This window comes from Dama dama, chromosome 21, assembly GCF_033118175.1.
Source record: "Dama dama isolate Ldn47 chromosome 21, ASM3311817v1, whole genome shotgun sequence".
NCBI classification, from domain to species: domain Eukaryota; kingdom Metazoa; phylum Chordata; class Mammalia; order Artiodactyla; family Cervidae; genus Dama; species Dama dama.
Window position 1 is genome coordinate 46,303,604 of NC_083701.1, and position 22,511 is coordinate 46,326,114.

The 22,511-nt window shown below is 39.2% G+C and overlaps 1 protein-coding gene across 1 annotated transcript in view; it reads right to left on the reverse strand.

Annotated features, from left to right (window-relative positions):
- Window positions 1–10,818, reverse strand: part of SLC30A8 (solute carrier family 30 member 8) — a 36,277-nt gene extending 25,459 nt beyond the window's left edge. The window contains exons 1-2 of the mRNA XM_061122842.1: window positions 10,748–10,818; window positions 1,794–1,993 (exon numbers count right to left, since the gene is read on the reverse strand). Coding sequence (XP_060978825.1) covers window positions 1,794–1,993; window positions 10,748–10,818 — 271 coding nt within the window. The remainder of the gene's footprint in view (window positions 1–1,793; window positions 1,994–10,747) is intronic.
- Window positions 10,819–22,511: the final 11,693 nt, after the last annotated feature.

Sequence of the window (22,511 nt, forward strand, 5' to 3'; positions counted from 1 at the left end):
ACATGAGAAAAGGGAGACCCCACTCACCTCTGGAAAAAATAAACCAAACACACAAAACTACTATAAACCTAGCAAGAAATAGATTGTCCATGTCTTTAAACAAGCAAACTAAAACCACAGAACCTTGAAGAGAGATGTAGAGTATTGGGGTAAATGGAGAAACATACTATATTCCTAGAAGGAAAAACTGAGTATTTTAAGAAGATTTGTGTTCCCAAATTAATTCATATACAATGAAATCATAATTAAATTTTGAAGGAAGCTGAACAAAATTATTTTCATGTTCAATTAGAATAATAAACAGGAATGAACAGCTTTATATTTTTTTTTCTGTTAAAGGATAATGAGGGAAGAACAACAGACATTACAACACGTAAATCTGCATTAAATAAGTTAACTGCCGACAGATTAGCAGCACAGGTCAATAAAACACCTTAGAACCTAACTCTGTTAAGTTCAAGAGGGAGGTGACATATGTCTGCTTATGGCTGATTCATGTTGTTGTAGAGCAGAAACCAACATGTTGTACAGTAATTATCCTCCAATTAACAATAAATTTAAAAAAAGAAAAAAGTAATATGGAGAAAAATCAATGGAGGAAATAATGAACTATTCCATAAATGATGCTGAAATCTTTGTTAGCTCGTTAGAGAATTTTCAATCTTGAGAGCATATATAATTCCATATTGATTTAAAATTAAATGTGAAAAATTGAACAACATAGTGATATTTATCTTCTCAGTAGATAGGAAAGGCTTACTAAGCACTAAAATAGTGAAAGAGTAGTATAATAAAACAAATCAGTTCAAAATGAAATGTTTGATAGAATTACCTATATAAAATTTGAAGCTTCTCTAAGTCAAACCAAAAATTAAACCAAAATTAAAAAGTAAATGACAAATTAGAATAGTGCTTATAACAAATGTAACAGAAGTTAAATATCCTAATATATAAAGAGCTCCCAGAGATCAATACAGAGAATTACAAATTATCTGACAAAATACAAATCACTAATACATTAGCAGAGGGAAATAGAGATCACTAATAAACATGCAAATAATGTTAACAGTAACAATTAAAGGAATGCATATTAAAATAAAGCATATTCATCTATACATTAGCAAAGATTTTTAAAAGATTGAAATAAATTCTAGTAACGATTTGGAGAGAGTCATTCTGCAAAGCTGGCAGACCCAGGAACTGTTTCAAGCTTTCTAGATAGCAGCTTGACAATGTGCACAAAGAAGTAATAAAAATATTCATATTCTTCAACCAACAATTTCCACTTTCAGGAATCTCTTTGAAGGGATAAACCAGAAAAGTAGGCAGAGTTTTGTTCAAGATTTTTCATTGCATCATTGTCCATAAGCAGGGAAAAAACTCCTTAAATTTCTAACAATGGAGAGATGGTTATGAAAATCACAAGAGCATATTATAGAATATTGCTCAGGCATAGAAATGTTTTTTGAAGAATATTTGATGGCATGGCAAAACGCATTCAGCATGCTCTCAGTTATATTTTAAAAAGTTGTGAGCTATGAATAGAAAATATACAGTACAAAAATACTCCATAATGTTATTGGAGATTATCATTCAATTGTGGGATTTTGACGAATATTATTTTGCTGCTTTCTATTTTCCAACTTATCTACAATGAGCATATTGTTACTTTAAGTATACAGAAAATATTCAGTCTTTTTTTTAAAAGAAGGACTTTAGACAACCCTCCTGTAATGTCGTGGTGGTTTCGTTTGTTTGTTTGTTTAATCAGAGACGTTTTGAGAAATACTCACCCACGATCTCTGCAATCATGAAAACTAAGCATATTCCTGAAGCAGCGCAGAGCTTCCACTTGGCATAGATTTGCTCCTGCGCCCTGTCCTCTGTGGCCTTGCAGTTGTGGTGGCAGTGATGAATGACTCCTGACTCCGGCTCCTCTGGCTTTTCTCCAGGACACTGATCTTTATTCAAGGGTTTCTGCTGGAGTTCCATGCTGTGGAGGAGTTTGACAGAAGCAAGAAGTGAACATGGTTGCAAACAAACTTCTCACTGACAGCCCTACCAATTCTCAGAACAGCTACGAGGACATTTGCTGACTAGCTCGGAACTTAGAATTCACAGCTCCTTCTAGGCGAAACATCCAGTGTAAGGAACAAGCAAAAGATTTTCTTCTGAATTCTCAGTTTCAAAAAAGTTTCGTTTTTATGTAAGTAAACTCATATTTAGTCTATACTACCCCTGAAAGGGCTTCCCAGGTGGCTCAGTGGGTAAAAGAATCTGCTTGCAATGCAGGAGATGCAGGCAGACTCAAGTTCAATCCCCAGCTCAGGAAGATCCCCTGGAGGAGGCCATGGCAACCCACTCCAGTACTCTTGCCTGGAGAATCCTATGGACAGAGGAGCATGGTGGGCTATAGTCCATAGGGTCACAAAGAGTCAGGCACGACTGAGCGACGAAGCAGGCACACACACCCACACCTCTGATTAAGAGATAGCAAAGGAGGGACTTCCCTGGGGGTCCAGTGGTTGAGAATCTGCCTAACAATGCAGGGGACACAGATTTAATCCCTGGTCCAGGAAGATTCCACATGCAGTGGGGCATCTAAGCTTGCAAGCCACAACGACTGAGCCCAAGCACCCTAAAGCCCATGCTCTGCAACAAGAAAACCCACTGCAGCAAGAGAACCCACCGCAACAGTAGAAGCCACCACAATGAAAAAAAAAAAAAAGCCTATGCACCTGCAACAAAGAGTAGCCCCTGATCGCTGCAACTAGAGAAAGAAAGCATGCAGGCAGCAAGGAAGACCCAGTGCAGCCAAATATAAATTCATTTTTTAAAAGAGATTTTAAAAAAGGAGAAAGGAAGCAAATACATTTTGATTCATTTCCTTCTCAGTTACTTCACTGAAAAGATTTTGGACACTGCTATAAATTTAGAAAAGGGCAGTGATGAGATTATTATTATTAATGAGTAATGTGTGTATGAGCCAGCCTGGTGATGGAAATACTCACTGTGGCATGCCATCACTGTCTTTCTTCCCAACAGTCACATTGTTAATAGGTTATAGCATTTTTTCCTGCTGAGTCCATATGGACCCTTTACACAGTTTTGCAGAAATCTCTACCGATCTATCAAAGTTGTAATGAGAGTTTGTTGTTGTTGTTCTTTAGCCGCTAAGTCATGTCAGACTCCTTTGCAACCCCGTGGACTGTAGCCCACCAGGCTTCTCTCTCCATGGGATTTTCCAGGCAAGAATACTGGAGTGGGTTTCCATTTCCTTCTCCAGGGGATCTTCCCAACCCAGGTATCAAACTCACATCTCCTGCATTTGACAAGCAGATTCTTTACCACTGAGCCACTAGGGAAGCCCAGTGAGAGTTAAACCTACTTGGACTTCCCAAAAGAGGCAGTGCATTTTTGTTCTGTTCAAGTATAAAGCATTCATAGAAATATGGAGCCATTTATAGACATACAGAATTTCACAGATGCAGAGATTGTGGATGACATTAATCCAGTGCCACAGAGAGGAGCCTGTCAGTTATAGTCTGTGGGGTCACAAAAGGTCAGGCACAACTGAACAACTAAACAGACAATACAGTTTCTTACTGAAGTAACTAAGATTCAGAGACTTTCAGTGATTTCCTGAGGTCAGATAGCTGGGAAATGGCAGAGCTGATATTCCAAGCTCAGTCTTGTTTTCACTGTGCCCACATTGCCTCTCTATCTGAACATCGGTATGCTTAAAACCAAATTTTACCTCTGCACTGATCTCGAACTACTCAGGCTTATAGTTTTAATAAACTTATTAGAAGACATAGATTATTAGAAGAACTTTGCATTCATGGCTTTGAAAGGCATAAAGATGGAAATAAATTATTTTCCTCCACTTGAAGAGTTACTTCATTGGTCTTATCACCATCCAGAAAAAGATCTGATGGTTTTGGCCTAAATGATATTTATGATTATAACTCTAATTATCATTATATATTTTTTCTGAATAAAATAACATACATATTCATTATAGAAAAACTGGAATTACAGAAAGGTACAAAACAGAGGGAAAAATCACTAATAAACATACTTCCAAGAGACAAATATTATTGATAGTTTTTTGTTTAGCTTTGTAATACATAAATGCACTTTTTTTTTTTACTTAGTTGTTGTCGTTCACTCACTAAGTCGTGTCCATCACTTTGTGACCCCATGGATTGTAGCACACCAGGCTCCTCTGTCCTCCACTATCTCCTGGAGTTTGCTCAAATTCATATCCATTGAGTCAGTGATGCTATCTAACCATCTCATCCTCTGCCACACCCTTCTCCTTTTGCCTTCAATCTTTCCCAGCATCAGGGTCTTTTCCAGTGAGTCAGTTCTTCACATCAGGTGACCAAAGTATTGAAGCTTCAGTTTCAGTATCAGTCCTTCCAGTGAACATTCAGGGTTGATTTCCTTTAAGATTGACTGGTTTGATCTTGCAGCTTCTTAAGGGACCTCTCAATAGTCTTCTCCAGCACCACAATTTGAAAGCATCAATTCTTCAGCACTCAGCCTTCTTTATGGTCCAACTCTCATATCCATACATGACTACTGGAAAAACCATAGCATTGACTAAACCCACTAGGGCTTCCCTGGTGGCTCAGATGGTAAAGAATCTGTCTACAGTACAGGAGACCCAGGTTCGATCCCTAGTTCGGGAAGATCCTCTGGAGAAGGAAATGGTAGCCCACTCCAGTATTCTTGCCTGGATGACTCCATGGAAAGAGGAGCCTGGCAGGCTGCAGTCCATGGGGTTGCAAAGATTCAGACATAACTCGGAGACTCACACTTTCACTTTCTTTGACTATACAGACCTTTGTTGGCAAAGTGATGTCTCTGCTTTTTAATATGATGTCTAGATTACTCATAGCTTTTCTTCCAAAGAGCAAGCACCTTCTAATTTCATGGCTGCAGTCACCACCCACAGTGATTTTGGAGCCCAAAAAAATAAAATCTGTCACTGTTTCCACCTTTTCTCCTTCTATTTTCCATGCAGTGATGAGACTGGATGCCTTGATCCTAGTTTTTTGAATGTTGAGTTTCAAGCCAACTTTTTCACTCTCTTCTTTCACCTTCATTAAGAGGCTCTTTCGTTCCTCTTCACTTTCTGCCATTAGAGTGGTAATAGCTGCATATCTTGAGGTTGTTGATATTTCTCCCAGAAGTGTTGATTTCATCCAGCCTGACATTTCATATGATGTACTCTGCATACAAGTTAAATAAGCAGGATGACAATATACAGCCTTGACGTACCCCTTTCCCAATTTTGAACCAGTCAGTTGTTCCATGTCTAGTTCTCACTATTGCTTCTTGACCCACAGAGAAGTTTCTCAGGACACAAATAAAGTAGTCTGGTATTCCCATCTCTTTAAGAATTTTTCAGAGTTTTTTGTGATTTACTTTTTTCCTAGAGACAATATTAATGATAATGTTTTTCATTACAAGTACAGAAAACAAAGCTCATGCTAAGTAGATCAATACATGGGAATTATTGGTTTTGCAGCTGAAAACATCTAGAGGCATCAGGCCTGATTTATCAACGCTCCAGAGCCATTGCTCTGCAGTTCTCTACTACTCTTTTACCACAGGCTAATTTTTATCATAAAGTGGAATAGTTGCCCAAGGTAATCAGGACTGTGTAGTTGTATTTTCTTATACAGGGAGAAAGAGTGTTCATTCTCCCAACTGCTAAACAGGAGTCCTGAGTTCATGCTGATTTGGCCAGCCTTTAAGGCCAGAGGATTATGGATGGGCTAACTGGCTTAGGCCTTGTTACAGCCAGAAGACTGGCTAAACCCAACCCCACTGACTCTTAGAGCTGAGAGTAGGGTAAACTCTACCCAGGTCATGTGACTGCCAACTCAGTGCGGGTGGGCTAGGGATTCCACCAAAGATAGTTTTGGGAGCTAATTTTTAGCTGTATATATTATTAACATTTTCTCAATTTATTAAATATTCTACATCATTAGTTCAATATAGACTACATTATGTTTAGTATAGCTATATCACAATATTTCCTAAAATTGAATAATTGACTCTTCCAATTATTTGCTTGTATAAACTCTGCTGTGATTCATATCCTTAAATTTCATCTTTACTCAATATATTATTATTTCCTCAAAATGTAATCCTGAAAGGAGAATTACTGAGTTAAAAAATATCTGCATTTTTAAGGAATTTCATGGATGTTGACAAATTGGCTTCAGAATGTTTTTGCTGGTGATGTTAATAGCACTCAGGATTTTGAAGAGTTCTAAATAATCTAATTGGAATAAGAACCATTTGGCAAAAGACACGTATAGTTCTTATATCTATAGATTTTCACCTTTGTAATGTGATACACACCGATAATTAGCAATCATATAGCATAGTAATGTTAGTCACAAATGGCCATTGACTCAGAGGAGCCAGAGAGCTGATAGAAGAGCATGCTGGAGATTTCCTTTTCCTTTGTGCTGAGAAGGCAGTGTGAGAGGGACAGGTCACCGAATGTTCTGGCATCATTCTTGTGACCACTGGTGTACTTCATTTTCTGTTTTTCATAACCTTGTAGGCAGAGAAAACCAGGTGGTGAGTGAACTTACCTCGGAGCATTTTTGAAGGCAGAGTGTGCAGGACTCCTACCAGGGGCACAGCCTGTGTGCAATGCCACAAGAGGAAAAGTGCACAAAACATGGCCAGGTTTTACTTTTAATCCTGCTACCTTGTCCTAGACAAGGACAAGAGCTGAGATTGTTTCTTGAAGCACTAAGCCAGAAATCCAAAAGTGGTACTGAAATTGGATGCAGTGTGTTCATACATGTATATGTATGTATTTTATGGGGAGAGGCAGGAGCCCACCATCTTCACTGAACTCCCCAAAGGGTCTACAATTCCAAAAGAAGTTAAAAACAGAAGTTAAAATATATTCCTCATCACCTCATAAGACCAAAGAGATCTAACTGTCTCTACATGTAGGACAGGCCCTCAATCTGAAAGTGATGCAAATTCTAAGAATTTTAAAACATAGGTTCTAGAAAGCAAATGCTAAAATATATAAAAAACTGAAATGTGAATCTGTCAAAGAGTAAATCGCCAGAATTCCCACCCATTCAAATATGACTGAGGCTTTGAAAAGCAGGAGCAATAGGGTGGAGCAAAGAAATTTACTGTAGTATCAAAGAGGGGAAAAAAAGGCGGGCAGGAGGGAGGTAGAAACAGAGAAGAAAAATAACGAAATATTAGAAAATTGACATCAGTAGCCTAGAACTTTGAGTTCATCCCTTTAAAAAGGAATTAAAAAGTGGAGCTTTATTTTGTGACCTTGGAGAATCTTTTTTTTTTTTTTTAATTTTTTGTCTTATTTTCATTTGGTTTTAGAGATTAAACATTTTTGTTTCTATACCTTTGAAGTGGAACTGGTAATATCGGGCTGGCCAAATAGATTGTTCAACATTTTTGGCCAAAGAGGTAATTTTTTAACCTCTTATTTATACGTTGACTACATAAAATCACTTTGTTTTTGTACTTTAACATTACTTTTCCCCAGAACCTCAAATCACTAGTCCTGTTGGGAGAGGAAATAAAAGCTTAGGTCCCACCATGGCATTTCCACCACTTCATGTATTCCTCCATCCAACAAATGTATTGCATGTCTACCATACATCTGCCCCATCAAAGGTGCTAATGATACCATGTCCTTGATACAAACAAAGCTCTTGATCTAAGAAGCTTTATGTCCTAGCAGAGGCGGGACATGGCAAACCAGCCAACAGTACAGAGGCTGTGTGGTATCATGGGCAGTGCCTGGGAGAGGAAAGGTTAAAAAGAGTTGTATATGGGAAAGTTGAGAGACCATAGATGTAATTGTATTTTAACTAAGCACTTCAAGCTATTGAGAGTAACTGGTTTTCAAAGTTTAGTTTTAAATAAGTAATCTAGTCACTCAAAACAATTTTCCACCCATCTCACTGAAACCTTATATATATGTATATTTAGATCGAAATAGCCTGCTTCACTGGTGGCTCAGTTAGTAAAGAATCTGCCTGCAATGCAGGAGACTCCAGTTGGATTCCTGGGATGGGAAGATCCCCTGGAGAAGGGATAGGCTACCTGCTCCAGGATCCTTGGGCTTTCCTGGTGGCTCAGACAGTAAAGAATCCACCTGCAATGCGGGAGACCTGGGTTTGACCCCTGGGTTGGGAAGATCCCCTGGAGAAGGGAAAGGCTACCCTCTCCAGTATTCTTGCCTAGAGAATCCCCATGGGCAGGGGAGCCTGGCGGGCTACGGTCCATGGGGTCACAAAGAGTCAGACAGGACTGAGCAACTAATCTGATATCCAAATAGAGCTTCCCTGGTGGTTCAGATGATAAAAAATCTGCCTACAATGTGGGAGACCCAGGTTCAATCCAATCCCTGGGTTGGGAAGTTCCCCTGGAGAAGGGAAGGGCACCCACCCCAGTATTCTTGTCTGGAGAATCCCATGGACAGGGAAGACTGGCAGGCTACAATCCATGGGGTTGCAAAAAGTCAGACTGGACTGAGTGACTAACACACACTCAAACTACCATCACTGCAATCTAGTTTAGAACATTTTCATCACCCCGAAAAGAAATTCCATACCCAGTAAATCCCCATTCTCCTCACGCACAGTACTACCTGAAGAAACCACTAGTCTACTTTCTGTCTGTATAACATTGCCTATTCTGGATATTTTCTATGAAGAGAACCGTACATCGTGTAGTTTTTGTGACCGGCTCCTCTCATTTAGCATGCTGTTTTCAAGGTTTATTCAGTTATAGCAAATCTCAGTACGTCAGGACTTTATTGCTTTGTATTTAGTGTGTCTGCAGGAGAGCGGGAGGGGAGGGGAACAGAATTCACAAACGGGAGGTGTGAGTCCACATCCCAGCTCTGCTATAATCAAACAGACATCGGCCTTAAGAATGGTGTTTATTCTCTTTGCAATTCCCTTTCCTATGTGGCAAAATGATGGATTAGGATAAATGATATATGTAGGTTCAAGTGTTTTGGGGTTTCTTTGTTGTTGTTGTTGGCAGCACCCATGTGGCTTGTGGGATCTTAGTTCCCCCACCAGGCTCTACCCTTGGGAGAATCAGGCCATCAGAACAGAGAGTTACGTGTCTTTCCCTTAGAGGACTGATACTACTTCAGCTAAACGTTTCCTTGGCAGTGAAAACAAGGAGTCCTATAGATTCTATTGTTTTTATTTGAAAAGAAAACAAAAATGAGCTTGACAGTTTTTATCATCACTGTATCCTGAAAACTGTACCCATATATGAGGTGAATGAGACCCTATAACCATAAACAGTTGTTTTATTTGCATCACAGAGAGCTAAATGGTCTATTTTAATGAGAAGGGAAATACTATTAATTCAATGATGTAGAGATGCTCTACTAATAGTGTCCATAGTGTTAACAATTTGTTGTTTAAAATTTCTGCCGACCTAACATGAGGCTTTATTGTTTATGATCTCAATAAATTCCATCTAATATTATTTTCCAAGAAAAATAATTCTTACAATATAATGTGCTAGATTCTTTGTTGTATATTTTTTAAGCAGAGTTATAAATATCCTAAGGAAAAGTCCCTTTGCAGTTGCTCAAATATTTGATGCTATCAAACCCAACACCACTACTCTTTGGAATTTGGCTTCATGAAATGCATAAAAACATTAAACATACTATTATGGGTATGTATTCTCTTAAATTCCACTCCTAACAAATTTTTTTCAGGTTCTCATTCGTTTATCTATATATTCTGAGTACGTTTCTCTTGGATTGAATTCCCCAAACGCCCCAAAATCTCATTCTTATTTTCCTCTATCTTTACCAGGAAATACCTCAATCACGAAAACTTTTGTAACCCTACCTCCTATGTAGGATTTCCCTAACTTCACTCTAACCCCTTTTTCTTTTTCAATTCTCCGTCTATCACTGCTGAAAAGCTTTCTCTGGCTCCCAAAGTCCAGCAAAGACCTAGCTTCCCTTGAGATATTCTTACTGAACGCTCCTAGAATAAACACATGCCATTTTGTAATTGCCTATTTCTCAAACACATTCTACATTAGACTCAAACTTTCAAGAAGACAGAGATCTGTGACTAGGAATGTTTTGCTTTCATTATATATCCAGATGTGTTCAACCAATAATTGCTAAATAAGGGGGAAATGAATGACTACATTGCACATGGCACTGTGGAAGATAATAAAAAGAACTAGAGCCAGGTAGACCATTAAACTCAGCTATATTTATTCTAGGTGTGAATATTTAATAGTGATATTATATAATTAAGGAAACAGCAATTAAGGTCAGTGTAACCACAATTTGCCACATAGTTGAAAAAAATGTTAATTCTTTCTAAATATAATTTACTAAAGTTTACCATCTTAAAAGTGGGAATAATTGAGGGAAAGAAAGGTAAAAATCATTAGACTGTATATATCAATTTTTTAGAAAATCTACAGATAAAAATATACTAATAAGATGAATCCTTCATGCACTCAGGATATGTAAGGAATCAAATCAACTAAACAGAGTATGACCTTTTCAGAATATAAATTATACAAGTCAATCAACAGTTGATAAAATTTTGCAAAATGCCCCTGGGTTGCAAAAGCAGAACTCTCCAATTCTGAAGCAGTAGGATCTAGGGACTTTGTGAATATTGAAGACACAGAAAATTGTGAAGCAGAGTCAGATGTCTGTTACCTGTCTAGTGTGAAGGCGTACATCTTGGTGGCTTTGTCATTCACAAGGTAAGTTCTTTCCAGAAACTCCATGGTGGCCAGGATAAAAGCTTTGGCTGTTGTTGTTGTTGTTGTTGTGTCAGCGGCTGCTGCTCTTTAGCTCACTGTCCAGTTTTGGAAGCAAAGCACCATTGCAATTAGTCTCACACTTTCCAGAGAAAAAATGAAAAGACTTCTGGGATTACAGTAACAAGCCTCCCACATCAATGTTCTTGATAGACCTGCTAAAATTACACTCTGTTTGAAATATCACCTGGCCTCATTCTCTCACCCACAGAAACTTGTTTCCTGCAGGTAGAAACATATGGAGTGTGTGTGTGAGTGTGTGTGTGTGTGTGTGTGTGTACTTCCCATATCTGATTCTGTTGTGCTTTCTGGGAGGTAGAGGAGCTCAAGGGTCAACTATTAATTGCTGATGTAGCGGGTTGGTCTTCAGAGCACACCTGAGTGAGCTGCAAACAGTGACCTTCTGTATGCTACTATTTCCCCCCCTCTCTTTTCATTATCTTTTTCTTCACTGGGGAGTGGGGAGGTCTCTCTCTGAACCCAAAAACATTTCTCCTGGGATTTAGTTCTAAAATGCCCTCTAAGCAGCTGTCAGGATTTACTTCTCTTCTCTTCTAGGACCATTTGGGGATTTCACTTTTGAAGCGAGGACACGGGTCGTTAGTCACTGGAGTCTGTAATCTGAAACAGTTCCTGGTGCGGCAGCTTTGAAACCCTTTTGACAGGCAGGAGGAGGGCAGTCTCAGCTTCTAAATAAATAACAGCCCTCAGTCACACAAGAACTAGAATGATCTGTGCTCTCCCTGACCAGGGGGTCCTTGGCTGAGGCTAAAAGACAGGCCCAAGCCGATCCTACCAGGCAAACCTATCACATCTTAGAAACCCATCACCATCTTAGAAATGGAGTCTTCTCACTTGATCTTGAGAGAACTTCAACCCCCAAATTCCTGTGAATTGACCTTTTATTTCAAGACAAAGAACTTTCAAAATAAGAGAAAGGACCATGGCCCAAGGACAACAGCCTGGTCACACAGCAGACCTTTACGTGTGAACCAAAGACCACCCAAGAACTATGGAGATGCACATAGGGGCAGACAAGGGCAGAGTGGAGAAGAGGGCCTAGACCCTCCACCTCTGAGTCCTGAACTCCTTCTCCCTCTGTGGAGACGAATTCCCTACTGAGAAAACTCAGAGTGGTGTAGTCCTGGAGTAGCCCAGTGGCCCAGAACCCTGGGGATTTACCCATGTGACTGAGCAGAGATCTCCCGCCATTAAATCGATATTATCTCCTGGAAGGAGAGTGGAATTCAATGGCAGTGACTACAGACAGTGAGGGGAGAAGTCACCTTTCACTGAGTGGCTGAGGTCTCCTATGACATCTGCCATGAAGCTGTACCTCTTGTCTCTTTTAAGATTTCGAACACTCTCCTCTCTAACATGAATTCTAAGGTCTCTTCATGCGGACCCCTGCCTGCCTGATCATTAACTTTGCTCTGACAGATGGAAACCAGAGAAATGGCTCTGGGAGGCCATTTTTCTTCACAGGAGAAATTCTGGGTCTGGTGTTAAAGTATTTCCTTCTCTTACATCCTTATTCTTAACTTTGCAAAATAATAGGTTATTCTGTGGAGGCAAAAGTAAGAAACGAGGAAAGAACGACTAATTGATCGTGTGACCCATTGCCATACTTTACAGCTTGAATCATTTGTGACTAGTTTCTAGCACATAATAAAATAAAGAGAATTCAAGTGAATGAGTATCAAAAAAGTGAAGCAACTACATAAAACCAGGCTGAAATCCCTTAAAGATAAGTGCCAAGAAGAGGAGATAAATATTATTCAAATGCAGGAGATAGAGTATTTAGCTATAACTTTCAACAGAGAAAAAAGTAATCTGGAAGTTTGAGGTTTCTCATGATGAGTTTGGTGGCACACAGATGCACAGATATATTTGTACCTGTTTGTGGTTCCATGGGCCTTCCCTGGTAGCTCAGACAGTAAAGAATCTGCCTGCAGTGCAGGAGACCTGAGTTCATGATTCCATGAGTATGGAGAGATATACATACACGGTTATGAATGTGAATTGCCAGTGAGAAGAGAATAGCGTGGGGATATGTGAGAAGGGCAGAGTAGAGCTGATATAGACAGGGTAAGGTGGAAGTGGGAAAAGAGGAAACAGGGATCCAAGCAAAAACAGGTGAAAAAAAAATGTATTCTATGATCACTCATGAGTTGAAGTATATAAAATTGCCATTTTTGTAGACCCAGCAGTTTCATATGATTTTACTTAAATATATATGCATGTGTTTGTGTGTGTGTATGTGTGTGTGTTAGTCACTCAGTCGTGTCTGACTCTTTGCAACCCCATGGACCGTAGCCTGCCGGGTTTCTCTGCCTATGGAATTCTCAGCAAGATCACTGGAGCGGGTTGCCATTTCCTTCTCCAGGGGGTCTTCCCCACCCAGGGATCGAGTGTGGGTCTCCCGCATTGCAGGCAGACTCTTTACCGTCTGAGCCACCAGGGAACCCTGCACACATCTATCCATACTTCTAAAATGCATGTGTATGCATGTGTGACACATTTAAAAATAAAAAGTGTGCATATACTTTAAAAGTACTGGGAAATTAGGTACTATTTTCATCAAAGCTTTGTGAATTCCCAAGTACTACCCTTGATGATAATTACTTGACTGTAAATCAAAGCTTCTGGTATAAGTAGCATAACAGCAGGGAATTAAAACAAATAAAATTTTCACATTAAAGAAAAGTAAGTTTTGCTGCTGTAAATTTAGATGTAAAGTTATGATCAAGAATTGCATGCATGTTATGTAAAATATTCACCTATTGATTATCTTATCTTATAAACCCCTTTTAAACTGCACCATAATTCCCCTCCTCCCAATATGTTGTCAGTATATTGTTTATGAAAAATGTCCCACCCTCCCCAACTAACCTTTGGCCCACTTAGGCCTACACTGACCACTAGGGGTTAATGGCCCAAATCAGATGCCACTCCACATAACTCACAAAATACGTATTTAGAAAGCAACACAGATCAAAAAAGAAAACCCCCTATCTTGTTGACAGTTGGTTTTGGTGGGCATTTTGCTGCTTATCCCAGTTTCCTAGGCAACCAGCTTTCAAACCATCCTGAATTACAGGTTGTCCTCTCCGCCCACTCTCCATCACAAGCTTGTAGCAACTGAAGGGGCAAAATGCAATTTATAACAGTTAACTCTGGGAATAAATATTCTATCAGCCACAAGAACATAACTGACTCAACCAAAGATCTGGTTCTGCTCCCCAATGCTAGCTGTTGTCAACAAAAATTTCTTAATAGGATTTTACAGGTGGTAGCTAACACATCTGGAAAAATAATTTACATGTGTGTCTTACACATGGTTTGCTATTTTACTTGCAGAAAGGATGTGTGTACGCGAAAGCACTGTAATCATCCCTACATGCTAAAGTACTGAGTTCTCACAATCTGCATTCCCCAAATTTAAATTCTTATTTCAGGAACATTTCATGTTTTCATTGTTTGCATATAACTGTTCTTTACAAAGACATATGAAAATGTGCTTGTTTTTAAATACAAATGTGGATTCTTGTTCTGTTTGTATCCTTGTTGTTTGTGTGTAGAGGCAGTGGAATAGAGTAGTTTTGTTTGTTTTTTAATTTCTCTTGTCCCCTTGTCCAGACAGTGCCCTACCCCACAGAAACAATAGCTTTGATTTCTGTCACCATTGATTAGTTCCACCTGTTTTTGAACTTCATAAAAATGGAATCATATGGTATTGACAGTGTGCAATATTTTGTATATGGTTTCCTTCTCTCAACATAATGTTTTGGGGATTCATGCATCAGATTGGTTTAATGTATGGACTTTCAAATGTATGCGTGCTAAGTCGGTTCAGTCGTGTCTGACTCTTTGTGACTCCATGGACTGTAGCCCTCCAGGCCCCTCTGTCTATTCAAAAGTACAGACAGACTTAGTTTCGGTTTCTGGTTTGACCCTTTTCTTCTTTCCTTGAACAAGTTTTCTGACCTCTGTGGTTTTCAATTTCTCATCTGTAAAATGAGGACATTATTTAGAATCTATCTTACAGAGTTCTTATGAAGAGTAAAAGAGATACTGTGTATAACAGTACTCCATGTAGTATCTGCCATGTAACCAATTTTATCTAGATGTGAGCTGCTATGTAATTGGCCATGTCTAATCATAATACCTTGGCTGTCCAGTAGAAATTGACCCCAGTCTTAGTAGAGGCCAAGAATAACTCAAGGAATGGAAGTAGAGGTTTCTGGGGAAAAGACCTGGGAACTTGAACCTGCCATTAGCTGGATGACTCTGAGTAGATGCCTCAAATTCTCAAGCATGAACTTTCTCAAATAAGAGGTTTGTGCCTGGCCTATCCTTCCCATGTGGTAGTAGAGTGCCATTCAGGATGTGTCCTCAATAAAGAGGACACAATAGGAGAGAAAATGCAGACTCCATCAATATAATCACCTACTAAAGATTCTGGACTTATGCATTCCCACACAGACTATGAAGGTATTATTTCTAAGTTGGGTAGCATTTTCTTAGCAAGGTGGTTTTATGGTTATTACTACAGTGTGAGTTTTTCAAAAGTTCCATCCAGGAGCTTGTAAACACACTGGAAATTTAATTGGATTGTATTTTAAAGAACATTATGAAATTTTCATTTTACTCTAAAGTGAACATGTATAAAAAGCATCTGCCAATATTTCATACTTTACTTGAAAATGTACTGAAAGCCATCTGAGTTTTATTTTTTTTTCTTGATAAATTGGGACTATATAATTCCTTGGGCAGGGGAGGGGGTCGGGCATTTTTATTTTTAAAGAGATGAGCTGTAGCAATATTCCAGTGCAAATGCAACTTGTATTTGTTGAGGAAAAAAAGGCTTGATAAAATATTGATACTAAAACAATAAAAGAAATATTTTATTAAGTGTAATAGATGCAAATAAATGATACAAAAATAAACAAGCAGTGTTTTAGTGGGGAGAAATATTGAGGCTAGGTGGTTTAATGTTTACGAAGTGTATATTTTATTGATTAGTCTACATGTCTCACGCTTCCTTTTCCAAGTCTTCTGCAACTTATACTAGTTAACCCTTAAACACATCTCCCAAGTCACATATGATTGTGTCTTGCAAACTCTGGGGCGGTTTTCTGCTGGCTTCATATTCTCATCACAGTGCATGTCTCTCTTCTTTATTTTATTTGTGTTGGCAAGTAAGAGAAGGCCCCAAGGACCTAAGCCGTGATTTTAAGGTGTTGGAATAAGAAAGGCAAACAAAAGCATGCTTCCTAATATTCCAGCTCCTTGATCTATAAATGCACAGATCATCACTGAAAACCAAAGCACTGAATTCCTGAATCTTAAAAAAAGAGAGGGAGAAGAAAGAGAGCCCTCTTTGATTATCCAGAATGTCTCCATTTAATTTTCATGAGTACAGTTTACTTTCCGTTAGTGAAGTCTTGAGGGGCTGATAATTCGTCCTAGGAGAAGGATTTTCACAGCAAGTCCCCAGATGAATGCCAAGAGAGCAAAGGCATAACTCATCTTCTCCTCCAAATCATGAAGCCTGGATTTATTTCACTCAAGGCTGACAAGCCTGCCTCTCAGGAGATAGTCCAGGAGACAAGACAAAAGCCTCCTCAAAGCTTTCCCCTGAAAGACTGAGCCATCGCTTTTTACGTCAAACTCAAAGTGCATCAGGGGACAGCAGCTGGGTTTTCTGCTTGGAAGCGCAACTACAGGGCATCTCAGCTAACTCATCTCTTCTTTTGGTATTAGTGAATTTGCATGCAGTGAATCCACATTTTTAAATGTTTCTAATCCAATTGTAGCAAAGCTCACCACCATCGCGAGGGTGGGAGTACTTTGACTTTGCATCCAGTACAGCAACTGAGGCATCCTATTACCTTTTGCACCCCAAGACTCACTATTCATTCACCCAAATATTGTCAGTGAGAAACGATGGGAATTTCCATTTCCTTCACAGTCAGCTAACTCTGAAAAAGAAGAAAAAATATATAATTATAACAAGCTAACAAATAGCACATCATTGAAAAATATTGTCTTTAGCAGCAGATTTTTATGTGCCTAAGATAATATTCTCCTTTAGCCTTCAGAATCTAAAACTAAGATTTTTCTCTGAGTTTGCACCAAAATTGTGATAATTCGTCATTCACTGAATAAGCATTTCATTTTAAACTTTATAAACATTCAGATTAAACTGCTACAGAAATGATACCCAAGGCAAAGACAATGGCAATTAATGTTCTTCTATAGTTTAAGCTTTATGTATGCAACAAAAATCAATATGGCAAAACAGTCTGAAGAATTTTTGATAGAAGTTGGTTAGAATGGAACTTGTCATAACCTGCATTTCCTAGTCACAAGTTAGTTTCCAAGAGAGCTGGTAAATAGTAAACTCAGATGCCCCTTGGCCATTTTCTACTGAAGGAAACAGAAGGAGAAATGTCTTCTATGATTAATGTAATGTCCCAATGAGTACTAACTCTCCATCACTTCTTAGAATCGTCATTGTTATGGATGCTGCTGTCAGCAAATGGGGAATAGTTCTTTTTTAATTTATTTTTTATTGAGGTGACATTGGTTTAAGCATTATATAAGTTTCATGTGTACAATACTGTATTTTTTAATATTATTTTGTTAATACTAATTCTAGCTGTGCTGGGTCTTTGTTGTTGCATGAGCATTTCTCTAGTTGCGGTGAGCAGGGGCCACTCTCTAGTGGTGGTGCATGAGTTTCTCATTGTGGTGGCTTCTCTTGTTGCAGAGCATGAGCTGTCGGGCGCCAGGGCTTCAGTAGCTGCAGCACATGGACTCAGTAGTTGCGGCTCCCTGCCCTTAGAGCACTGGCTCTGCTGGTGTGGGGCAGGGACTCAGTTGCTCCACAGCATGTGGGATCTTCCTGGACAAGGGATCAAACCTGTGTCCCCTGCGTTAGCAGGGAGATTCTTTACCACTGAGCCATCAAGGAAGCCCCTAATATTATATTTTTATTTCTGCCTATCCTATAGCATGCTTATTGTCCCATATTTAGCTTTCATTCTGCACTATATAGTTGATTCCACTCTACCCATTCTGTCCTTCCCTGACCCCATTTTCTTTCTAGTAACCAAAACTCTGTTCTCTGTATTGATATGCTTATTTTTGTTTGGTTTGCCTGGTGTGCTACAGTCCACGGGGTCGCAAAAGAGTCAGATACAACTTAGCGACTAAACAACAATATGAAATAGTCATTTCTCCTTTTTGATAAAGACCAGGCCCCCCCAACCAAAATGAGGTATACTGGTTAGTTCTCATATTTGAACGCAGTGGAGTCATTGTCTGCCTAAATATACTCTTTCCTATATCGGCTGATCAGATTACAGGCCTCGGGCATCCCACTGTAACTCACTTGGTCATTTCCTACTAATTCAAACTGTTTGCTTTGAAGATGCAATTTAATTTCTACCGAATGGCTTAGACAGTAAGATATACTCACCTGCATTAACCTCTTCTGAGAAGATATTGCCCTTCAGGGCTAGCTTATTTGACACCTGCATCCAGCCCTGCCACCCAGTTTTAACTGATTTCACTGCTACACTGACCATATTGTTGTGCTGAATGCACCCAGTTTGTAAATTTGGCTGCGGCAAGTTCTCATCCTATCCTTTTTGCAAATTTTCTGTGTGTCAGTGAATACATTTGCTCCTTTCTACCCCAATTTCCTAGCCAGAAAATGTTGAATGATAGTACTAAGCCACTTCAGAAGACTCTTCTGAGTAAAAATAATCCCCTTCTTCCTTCAGAGATAACGAAACACTTCCACAGTTTTTAATATTGTTAAATACATTAAATATTGAGAAGTCATTTATGGATAAAAGCAATAAAACATACCAGAAGTTAATAACCACCTATATAAAAATTTTAACATATTTTAACTTTAATATATATACACAGCAAAACATCTTTAAAATTCATGAAGATTGATAATGGATGGTAAATCCTCCTACCTAACATCCTAGGCTAAGAAGGAGGGAATAAACCAAGTTTAAGAATATTCTGAATATCTTCATGGAATTTTTTGTGCATTTATGGGCACACATACATAAACTTTTTTTGCAGTCCAAATTAATGTGTATTTGAGGAATGACATAAGCTTGTCAGCAGTTGATTATTTACATGTCATTTCTTAATTATTAATAAAATTTCTTTTCTTTAATGTCTCAGATGGTAAAGAATCTGCCTGCAGTGCAGACCTGGGTTCAATCCTTGGTTCAGGAAGATCCCCTAGAGAAGGAAATGGCTACCCACTCCAGTATTCTTGACTGGAGAATTCCAAGGACAGAGGAGCCTGGCAGGCTACAGTCCTCAGGGTCACAAAGAGTCCGACGTGACTGAACGACTAACACTTTCACTTCACTTTTTTTTTCTTTTCTACAACAGTTTTAGGTTCACAGAGAAATTGGGTGGAAGGTGCAGATTTCTCGTATACCCCTGCCCCACACATGAGAAGCCGCCCCCATTCTCAACGTCCCTCCCAGAGTGGTACATCTGTTTTACACCTGAAGTGTTTCCATTAGGGCTTACTCTTGGTGTTGTGCATTCTATGGATTTGTACAGATGTATAATGGGATGTGTCCACTATTATAGTAACATACACAGTTTTACTGACCTAAAAATTCTTTCACACACACCTTTTTATTTTTTAATTTTTAAAATTAATATTTGTATGTATGTATTTATTTACTTATTTTTGGCTGCCCTGGGTCTTCATTGCCTCACCTGGACTTCCTCTAGTTGCAGTGAGTGGGGGCTACTCTCTTGGTGTGGTGCCCGGCTTCTCATAGCAGTGGCTGCTGTTGTGGAACAAGGGCTCTAGGGCTCACGGGCTTCAGTAGTTGCAATGCAGGGGCTTAGTTTTCCTGCTGCATGTGTGATCTTCCTGGGCTAGGGATCAAACCCATGTCCCCTGCATCGGCAGGTGGATTCTTATCTACTGGACTGCCAGGGAAGTCCTACACACACTTTCTAAACCAAATTCACCCGATTTTTATGAGATTGCTATCTGGTGAATCCTAAGGTTACATCAATAATAAAGCTATTGTCTTTCCTTTTGCTCTTGCTGGGAGACTCCCAGGCCTGTCCTGTCCCTACTGGACCAAGACAATCTGATGGTTGTGGCTGCTGTCCCACAACCTCCACGAGCCAGCAGGTCCAGTTCCGCGTCCCACCTCATGTCTTGTTTACAAGCAAAGTGAACAGGCTAAAGTTCACAGCAGTTGCTCTTCATTAGGAGAAGAGTGAAAGAAGACAGCCAGAAGCCCCCCAGAGACAACTCAGTTCTTTGTTCAGTCCAACAGCTGACATTCATCTCATCCTCCTCTTCCTCCCAAGCCTTGATGAAACTTCTGCTGCTAAAGGCTAAGCCCCAAGCTCATCCTAAGCTCTAGTGAATTGGACAGACATGGTTCCTGCTTTCTAAGAATTTATAATCTAGGGGAGAACTGCCTTTGAAAAGCAATCCAGAGACTTCCCTGGCAGTCCAGTGGTTGAGACTTCCCTTTCCAATGCAGGGGATGTGTGTTTGATCCCTGATTGGGGAACTAAGATCCCAATGCCTATCAGCCAAAAAAACAAAACATAAAACCAAAGCAATGTTGTAGCAAATTCAATAAAGACTTTTAAAACAGTGCACATCAGAAAAGTTTTTTTAAAAAAGCAATCCATTTGGTCCAGTACTGGGTGACATACCATAGTCATTACAAACCAGCAAACACATCCCAGGACATATTTATACTTAAAAAAAAAAAAAAAATATATATATATATATATGTATGTATATATATATCATGGGCTTCCCAGATGGTGCTAGTGGTAAAGAACCTACCTGCCAATGCAGGAGATGTAAGAGATACGGGTTAGATCCCTGGGCAGGAAGATTCCCTGGAGAAGGGGATGGCGACCCAGTCCAATATTCTTGCCTGGAGAATCCTATAGGCAAAGGAGCCTGGCAGGCTACAGTCCATGGGTTTCAAAAAGTCAGACACAACAGAGAGACTTTACTATATATATAAATATATATCATTAGACTTTACTAACTAACTAACTAACTAACTATATATATATATATATATATATATATATATATATATGTATATATATAAAATACTCCTCCACAAAACCCGAACAGAGTGAATATTAAAGTGAATATCACCATCCCCAGTCATTTTGTACACCAACATTAAAAATTAGCAACTCTTATCTTAGCCTCTTGGATTATCAGATCTGGCTCTGTCAGTCAAAAATAATACCACACATCATGCATTATCTTACAGTTGCTCACAGCTCTGAAAAGAAAATCTCTCTCTAGAGCCTGAAATGACAGACACTGATGTTTATAACATTATTCTGAAAGAGTTAGACAATTTAAAATGAAACATTTATTTTTTGTCATATGAATCCAAATATTTTCCTGTCTTTCAGGGAAATGTCACAAGAAGGTGAATCTTGTCTGGCTTCCTCTAATTGTGGAAGTAATGACAGTGCACAAGATACAGTATCTCTTCCAACACCCTGAGGGCAAAATTATCCTGTCACTCTGCATTGCAGATCTCTTTTATGGAGAATTTCAGTTATTACTCTTCATCACAGTGTTTACAAACACTCAGCAACTTATTATTCAGTAGATGAGAGGAAATGGGAAGGCTACCAAAAAAAAGTAACAAAGACATTAAATAATGTGAAAAAACTAATTAAATGTGTGACTTGCCCATTATTTTCCCCTAAGAACTCCCACATGAGGCTCGTTTCTCTTAGATCTCAAAAATAAATGTGGTACATACAGTAAATAGGCTTGAGAGTTATCTAAACTGAACACCTGAAGATGTAATGGTGGTCTTAATTTAATCAACAAAAACTAGAGGACACATTCAGTGACCTGTCTTCTAGGAAAGAGCATGGTTTAGAATTGATTGTGGATAATTTCCATTGAACTAGTTATCTGGATCTTTAAATGGGCACTCATAAGAATAAGCTTCCATTGCCTGGAATTGGCCCTCCTAGACACCTCCCCAGCCCTGCCTGCTCTTCTGGAACACTCCTCCTTCTGGCCATGCACGTGGATGCTGCCTTCTCATCCTGAGGGTCTCAGCTCAGTCAGCCCCTCTCCAGAGAGCCCTTCTCAGACCTCCAGTGAAAAGCAGTGGGGTCTCAGCCACATCTAACCTCCCTGCTTCACAGTGCACTCTTCATTCCTTTCAGAGCTCTTCTCACTGTCCGGGTTACCCTCTTTGTTTTCTATTTCAGTTCCCATCTACTGCTACAAGAAATGTACGCTCTTGGGGAATCAGGGACTTTGCTGTTTCACACTGTTGTATCCCCTATTCTTGGTACACGGTACCTGGTATATCGTGGGAGAGTGGGTAAATAATAAGATTTTTTAGAAATCAATGAGTGAAAAAATAAATGATTGCATGAATAGCTGGATGGATGAATGAAAGATACTAGTAAGAATTACATTCAGAGTACTGTAATTACTTGTGATTCAGAGTAAACCTTTTTTTTTTTTTTTTTAAGTGTTGAAAGTAATATGTTAGTCGCTCATTCGTGTTCGACTCTTTGTGACCCCATGGAGTGTAGCCCATCAGGTTCCTCTGTCCATGGAATTCTCCAGG